At 36.3% G+C, this 8,292-nt stretch overlaps 1 protein-coding gene across 1 annotated transcript; it reads left to right on the top strand.

Annotated features, from left to right (window-relative positions):
• The first annotated feature begins 1,103 nt into the window (after nucleotides 1–1,103).
• On the top strand, nucleotides 1,104–8,044 carry LOC140879903 (protein ESMERALDA 1). Its single transcript, XM_073283865.1, has 10 exons — nucleotides 1,104–1,642; nucleotides 2,516–2,585; nucleotides 2,892–2,959; nucleotides 3,065–3,153; nucleotides 3,626–3,823; nucleotides 4,838–5,042; nucleotides 5,119–5,286; nucleotides 6,569–6,736; nucleotides 6,858–7,048; nucleotides 7,429–8,044. Exons 1-10 carry the CDS (start codon nucleotides 1,277–1,279, stop codon nucleotides 7,589–7,591), a joined length of 1,686 nt encoding a protein of 561 aa, XP_073139966.1. The 5' UTR covers nucleotides 1,104–1,276; the 3' UTR covers nucleotides 7,592–8,044.
• Nucleotides 8,045–8,292: the final 248 nt, after the last annotated feature.

Here is an 8,292-nt window from a genome sequence, read left to right on the forward strand (position 1 = left end):
AAATCTTGATTAATACCATTTGAGTTTGCCGGCCATCGAGTTTCCTTGAGAGTTGAGTTGAGATAACTCCATTTTTATGGTGATGTTTCCTTAGTGAAAGAGGTATAAATTTTTTGATGATGTTGGAGAGATTCGTTCATCTTACTTCACCTTCATGCTGATCAGCCAGTGGTACTGGTTCTAGGTTATTTGACGGCTGGATATGACATGATCATAGAATAGATATATTGGGTATTTTATTATCTAACATCGGTCAAACATTTTTTTTAAGCAGTGTATTTCATATGACCGAGTCTATTTTCCCAAATATCCATGTTTTTTTTTGGTTTGGGACCCTCTGTTCATTTGCCCCCTTAGCTTGTTAAAATTTCTGGGTCAAACATCAAGAAAATCTGTCTCGTACGTGCTTAAATCTAAATTTTTTGATACATGCATATTCTTGAAGCTGTTGCCAGAGCTGTCATGTTCATGTGTAGGAGGTATATATGTACATGTGCATGCTGATGCTGTACATAAATTTATTACCCAAAAACTATTCATCCATCCATCCAATATAATCTCTTCTGAAAAAGAGAAATAAAATAAAACACGTCCTTTCATGAAATGCGTAATGATCGTCCCATGTTCTATAATATATAGAAAATCGTCATTAAGGTGTACTTAACCTCTCTAGTGGCAAATATTAATTGCATGCACGTAAGGAGGATACCAAATTGCCTATGGGTGGCGTTCATGCTATAGTATTTATTTATTAAAGTTTTCAATGTCAATTTTTTTTTTTGTTTGGACAGTGGATCATGATCATTTTTTACATAAATTAGGAGTTGCTATTTGGCAGATTATTATTATTATTGTATTTTGATTGTGGCAGCTCATGTAAGGTGTATTATAACATGTGAGATGATAAAAATATTAATAAGAATAATATGATGTGTATAGATTGAAAAAAAAATTTAGAAATGTTTAATCCAATAATGGAGGCACTAAACACCGTATTAATCAAATAGAAAAAAATAGAGAAGGGGATCCGAGTCTGGAACCCAAACAAGCCCTAATAATCCATTCCCCCACCCCCAAACCCCCCCCCCCCCCCCCCACCCGGCTTCACTCCGTCTCTCTCGTTCCCCAGTTGCAGTTGCAGACCCCTGCGAGAGAATCTCCATCAGAGCACGTGCCCGCTCGCCTAACGTCACGTGCCCGCCAATCTCCACGCTTTCCCTCTATTCATGATTTCAATCATTTCGCGCGATGATGTTGCTGTGAAGAAAGGAGAGCGATGCAAGCTTACAATCGTCTACCCACCAGCGGAAACAGCAGCCCTTCCTCTCCGCCGGCGTCTCCAGTTTCCCGCTCGCCGCGTTACCGCCACCGCGCGTCCAAATCTGCCCGAGCCGCGGCGCCCAAGACACTCGCGCAGCGTCTCACGTGGATCGTCCTCTCCGTCCTTTTAAAGCGGCAGGGGATTTTTCTGTTTGCTCCGCTGTTGTACATTGGCGGGATGCTGTTTTATATGGGAACGGTGTCGTTTGATGTCGTCCCCGCTATCAAGCACAAGCCTGCGCCTGGGTCGGTTTATCGAAGCCCGCAGCTTTACGAGAAGGTCCTCGCTGAAATGGACTCCGATAATTCCTACGGCGATGCGGTTAGTGGAAATATATTTTTTCTTTAGAAATGGTGATGTAATCAGGATTGATGTGTCTAGGTTCTTGATAGTGACCTGGCTGTTTGATTATTTTGAAACATTACTATTGATATAGGAGTCACTAGCCTTTGCTTAAAAATTCAACTTGAAGGTCGCAATTTTCATGGCACATTAGCTTTTGATAATATAATTTTTTTTAATACCATATGAAGAAATGTTGAGATGAATTTAGAAATTTGATTGAGTACGCACTCATTATCTTAAGCATCTGAGCTTTTATCTTTCTATTGTTTAGATATCTGATTCAGTTCTATTATTTCTGCTTGGTGTAGCTAATGGATATGATTTGATATCCACATTTACTTTTATTTATTTGCTGGATTCGTCCAAATCGTCTATATCTTTCCGCTCATTGTAAGGTGCCAGGCTTTCCATCATGATTCGGAAGAATTTAATCGAGTAAAAAGAACAGCTATAATGTGGTATTATATCTCGAAGAAGAGAAAGATCCAAAGATCACACCAAAACGTTCTTAATTATTTTTCTTCGCATCCCTCTAGATACTGAAATTTCACGAACATTGAGTGTGTTGGCTGATGCGAATTGAAGGTCCGTACACATATTTTTGTGACATTTAAGTGTTATTATTGCTCCATTGTATGGAGATTGATGTATAAGGGATTGTGTATTAGGTTATACCTATCAGGTGTGTGAATAAATTACTCAGTATTTTGATTTTTAAGATGCACTTACATGACAAATTATTTTTTTTGAGGAGAAGATAAGTTGCAATTCTCTTTCACTTTTGTTATACCTAATGTCTTTTTTTTTTGTGCTAAATTTTACTTAGAGAAATCTTTGATTACTTTGTAGATTTCGACCATATGGAAACACTCTTATAAAGGTGGTGAATGGAGACCGTGCATCAACAAGTCCACAGAAGGTGGTAAACTGTCTTACCATGAAAAATTCTATATTCTCTGTATTTGTTTTCCTCTAAGCATAAAATTTTAAAGTAGACGTGATTGGAGGTAATGTAGTCAGGTTGTTAATGGTTCCCTGATCTAATTTTGATTGTTGTGTCAATTCCTCCGCTTCCTTAACTTCGTATATTTGCTACTATGCCATTACTTGAATCTGTTCTTATGGAAAGTGATTAAGATGTGTATGTTAAGTTACATTTGAATCTGTTCTCATGAGAAGAGATTCAGATTTGTATATTAAGCAGTAGATCTACTTATCATTGCAGGCTTGCACGAGTCAAATGGATATATTTTTGTCGAGGCCAATGGCGGTTTGAATCAGCAGAGAACGTCGGTATGCTTTGTTAGCATCATGAATTCCATGGTTTATCGCAGTTTGTGCTTTCATATTTTTTTCACTGGTCAACATGCTATATCTCATTTGTGCTGGCTCTTCCAGATATGCAATGCGGTGGCTGTGGCAGGTTACCTTAATGCAACTCTTGTGATTCCGAACTTCCACTTTCACAGTATTTGGAGAGATCCGAGGTGGGTATTTTTATTATCCGTGAAAAATCTTACTGACAAACACTTTCTTCTAATAACTTTTTTCCAAAAAAAACTTGGGGCATACATGAAAAAATATCAGATAGCGAAAAATAAGTTGTCTCTGTACGAGTTTGAAGTTACTTGGCTTCTGTTCTCGAAATCAACAATATCGAGTATTTCATGTTCTACACTGGATATATGAAAATATTTCACTACCTGACGCAGAATACCCAGTTGAATGTATTCTCTATAAGTATTTGAATAAGTAAATCTCCCACAATGTCTTGTAGTTTCTCTATTTGATTAATATTTATGGGTTCCAAAAAATGTATGTTTTTTGTAACTTGAATGGCTGGAATTCAAAATATTTGCTCTTGGATCATTGGATACATACTCGTCAATTTTGTGCAAGATGTTATTCTTGTTTCAAAGCTATTGTTGTATGTATCTCTTATACCGTTTCTGTGTGCAGCAAATTTGGTGACATATATGATGAAGATTTTTTTATCAAAACCCTGGAAAATGATGTCCGGATAGTAAAAACTGTTCCAGGGCACATCATGGAGCGATTTGACTATAACATGAGCAACGTGCACAACTTCAGGATAAAAGCATGGTCATCCATCCAGTATTATAGGAGTACAGTACTTCCCAAGCTGCTGGAAGAAAAGTGAGTCCTGGATACTTGTTCTCATTCCTCGACCTTCTGTTTAATGCGGTTTGTGGCAAGTAATGATTTGGAAATTGTCTTTAACTTGCACAGATGATTACTTATGTCCTGATGGATATAGCTTCAAAGCTGAAATATATACGAGTATTTTTGTTAGTTGGCACGAGTTTCTTGATTTTGGTAGTTCTTTGTCGAGTTGACCTTTGGTCCACCTGCTCTTTGTAATTATCTTTATTTCCAATATTTTTTATTATCAGTTTCTTATCAATATATATATATATATATGATCATTTGTGTTTTCAATATGACGTCTCGGTGTGAACATTTCTACCATCTGCTTGTTCTCTCTTATTTTCTATTTTTTTTCTATTGTTGCTTTTTCCCCCTGTTTCCATGTTTCGTTTTCTCTCTCGACTCCTGGTGCCAGCATGATGAATGACTGTCTTAGATTCCTTTTAGTTGCTCTACTTATATTTCAGCAAAGACTTGTGGGAGTGAGTGTGATCGACATGATTCAAACTTTAAGAGTTGGATACTTATGATTTGGAGCTTTCTTTATTTACTTCTCCTATTGCCTTGACTTTCATTGACATTAAGGCTCCGCTTGGATAGAAGTATTTCAAATCCATTGATTTAAAATGCATTTTTGTTGTCTAGAGAAGTGGCACCACAAACATCAAATCCACTTCTTTTATGTTTATATGGTAATTAATGGTAGTTAGGATGAATTTTAAGTTCATCGAATAAAGTGTTGATTTAGAATCCTTTTTAATCCATCTAAGTAATGTATAAATAATTAAGTTATGAATTTGAGATTTTTGTATGTTTAATTGTTAACACTAAAATTATAATTGAAATCCATGGATTTGAAATACTTCAATCCAAGTGCAACCTGAGGCAATTATGTGATTTGCATCTTTTCTTGGCCATTCTTTTCATCAACGAAGCTTGAACATTTTGTTACGTAGTTTTTCAAATTTTAAAGTTTCTACCATTCTCAACTGATCAATTCAGGATTATAAGGATTTCACCCTTTGCAAATCGACTATCGTTTGATGCTCCGTCGGTGGTACAACGACTTAGATGCTTGGCTAATTATCAAGCTCTAAGGTTTTCGAATCCAATATTAACTTTAGGCGAATCTCTGGTTGCAAGAATGAAAGAACGGAGTGCAAATAATAGTGGCAAGTACGTGTCTGTTCATCTTCGATTCGAGGAGGTTAGTTGGGGTGCATTATAACTTTTTTTTAGCTGAACACTTTCAAAAGCTAAGTGCTGAATATCTTCTTCTCTAGGATATGGTAGCTTTCTCTTGTTGTGTATATGATGGTGGGAAGCAAGAAAAAATTGACATGGATGCTGCAAGAGAACGAGGCTGGAAAGGAAAATTTACCAAACCTGGTCGAGTCATCCGTCCTGGAGCCATCAGATTAAATGGGAAATGCCCGTTAACACCTTTAGAGGTATTATCTATTTAATTTTCACCATCTTCAATTTCCTTTTAATATTTCTTTGCTAGCAAGTTTGTTTCTGATGAACCATGACCCTTCTCTATATCGTCTATTATACGCTGTAGGACTCGGATTACCTATGTAGATGTTACAAATTTATCGGGTTTATATAAAAATATTGTGATCTTTTCAAATGAGCCAATCATGACTTGTGAAATTTCGGATCAACCTTTTTAAAGTACTAAATGACCAATTTCTTCATTTCAAGCCTAAGATATGAAATACCATTTATCAAAATGATTTTGTTTAGTTTGGACATCTACGAATTTTTAAAGCAGCCGCCGTTTCATCATTATACTAGTTTTTTTGTTCATCAATTTGAGTGCAAAAGTGGTTGAATGGCAAGTTGTATGTCATGTATAATTTTTCATATTTTCAGGAATCAAGAATATAATCGATATAACTTACTCAAATAAATATACACATAAAAATTACTCTGTTAATATTTTGGGGTGTTACGACAGTTTTATTTCTTCATTCACTTAAAAAGTTGTGCGCCAGAAAGCAAAGTGAGGTTGTGGAGATTTGTGGGGAATGGCTCTAACACTTGATAAGTTCTTATTTTGTCAGCCTTCCTGAAACCCTTTGAATGATTTGTGTTTGTACCCGGTATAAGAGATTTTACCGTGGGATGGTTATTTGCTCCAACTTCTGAGATGTGTTTATATCTCCTTGAGATTAATGTGTTTGGATTTGAGTAAAGTATTTTGTTATACTGGTTTGCCAAACGATGCATGTTCTTTGAATATTTTGTTGTTTTACCTATTAATTGGGGAATTGATGGGAATTGATTTTACCAAGTTTTGGAAGAGTCGTCTATATTTGCAATATTTGCATGAAGATTCCATGATATGTGTCTTATTTTATGTGATTGTTATGTATTTAAAGGTTGTAACATTCTCAACCATTTAAATATCAATATCACGGGCCACTGGTTTACTCATTATTGTAGGCTAAAAATTTCGCTCTTAGAAATTATTTTATGCCCTTTTCATTTTATTTTTCCTAGTTTACAAATATCTTTGTCGCAAGTATCACTACCGATGTTGATAATCTCATCTGTAGTTCCGCTGATGTTAATTTGTATTTAGATCTGTTATGATTGCTCTTGTGTCCTTTCAATGGGATCCCGCACAATACTTCGATTGTAACGTCGTCAACGTTTGGTTCTTAAATGCCGCTGCATAATAAAGTCTTTTCTCTGTGTAATCCTTGAATGGCTATTATTGATTAGGTAGGTCTGATGCTACGGGGGATGGGCTTTGACAAAAGTACTTCAATTTATTTAGCATCTGGAAGGATATACGACTCTGAGAGGAACATGGCTCCGCTGCTGGAAATGTTTCCGTTGCTACGGACAAAAGAGATGCTGGCATCTGCTGAGGAACTAGCTCCATTTCAGGTCTAAATCAAAGCAAATATCGTTTTTTTATATCCATGTCTCCAATTCCTGGTTCCTTTTTGTATTCACTTTGGATTCATCCCACTCTACGACATTTTTGACTCAAGTTGCTTATTTTCAGAATTACTCTTCAAGAATGGCTGCTATAGACTACACTGTTTGTCTTCACGGTGAAGTATTTGTTACCACTCAGGGTGGAAATTTCCCTCATTTCCTTTTGGGCCATCGAAGATATCAGTATGGTGGACACTCGCGAACAATTAGGCCTGACAAGAGGAAGTTGGCACTATTATTTGACAATCCAAATATTGGGTAATACCTTTAGTTTATTTACCAAATGTTTTTAGTAACAAACTAACAATCCTAATATTGGGTAAAACCATGTTGTGGTTTCGCCACAGAACTTTTTCTTTCATTTTCCATACGATGATGGTTTTGACCTTGTTATCTATTAGGTTAATTTGGAAGTATGCCTGCAAGGTGTTTATTAAGCATTATTCATTTTTGGGCGTTAATGATGTTTTAACTTTTAAGTCTGATCGCATGATTGCCATGCTTTGCTACACAATTTAAGGAAATTCTATTTGCTTTAGCATGGAAGATGACAGTTTTACCTTCCACTTGAATATCTTTTCTGTTTTACCTTTCTTATTATAATACATATATATATAATTGTTGTTTCTTTGTCCCAGATGGAAAAGCTTCAAGAAGCACATGCTTAATATGCGTGCACACAGTGATTCAAAAGGTTTTGAACTTAAGAGGCCGAATGACTCTATCTTTTCACTTCCATGTCCAGATTGCATGTGCAGATTGAACAAGACCGAAGATTCAAGATTGTCATCCGTGACATGAGTTTTGCAGTGATAGAACCGGATAAGTTGTTTTGTTCCCATCTTTTGCGCGCTCGCATCCTGGCAAACACGGTATCTTGATTGTGATTAGTTCATTTTTTGCCATTTATTTTGGAGGAATGGCAGATACTCGAATTTTGGAACGACTACAGGCGTCTGGCACCTGTAATCCAGGCATTAACTATCCGTCAATTCTTTGTCTCAGCTGTTTTAGTTATAACAAGCTGTGTGTTGATACAAGAGGCCGATAGGATGATATTTCTGTGCTCGTACTGTACATTAGTGAGCTATTCTTGACTAGACTAGGGCTAACAGGATTCATGGTTTTGAAAGTTAATTCAAGTGTACAAGCCATTAGAAGCAGAATGAACATGATTCATCAATTCAAGTTCCCAGTTGTGTTTATTATTGATTGTGTTGAGTTTTGCCTTAGAAATTGTGGCTTTTCTCGTCTCTTTCCTTAAAATTTTCTCATGAAATCTCCGTACATAAGGGGACTGCGCTTTTATTAAAGACTTGATCCATGTTGTAATGAACGGTAAATTTGAGGATTAATTCTGGTCAACATGTGGCTGCCGTTGGTTGAAGCATTTGTGCAGTGTGCAATGCTATGGAACTTCATGCAATGAATGATAAGATTTTTGGATAAAAGGTAAACCAGAAGTGGGAGAGATGGGATATTTTTAGGGATAAAGGGCCAAC

This window comes from Henckelia pumila, chromosome 2 (genome assembly GCF_033568475.1).
Source record: "Henckelia pumila isolate YLH828 chromosome 2, ASM3356847v2, whole genome shotgun sequence".
NCBI classification, from domain to species: Eukaryota; Viridiplantae; Streptophyta; class Magnoliopsida; order Lamiales; family Gesneriaceae; genus Henckelia; species Henckelia pumila.

What these genes read in the sequence shown, in the direction of transcription:
- LOC140879903 (XM_073283865.1), top strand. Translation starts at nt 1,277, where the DNA reads ATGCAAGCTTACAATCGTCTACCCACCAGCGGAAACAGCAGCCCTTCC. An exon ending in CATCAACAAGTCCACAGAAG is followed by an intron (nt 2,586 to 2,891) that starts GTGGTAAACTGT and finishes TTATCATTGCAG; the next exon opens with GCTTGCACGAGTCAAATGGA. An exon ending in AGGAACTAGCTCCATTTCAG is followed by an intron (nt 6,737 to 6,857) that starts GTCTAAATCAAA and finishes GCTTATTTTCAG; the next exon opens with AATTACTCTTCAAGAATGGC.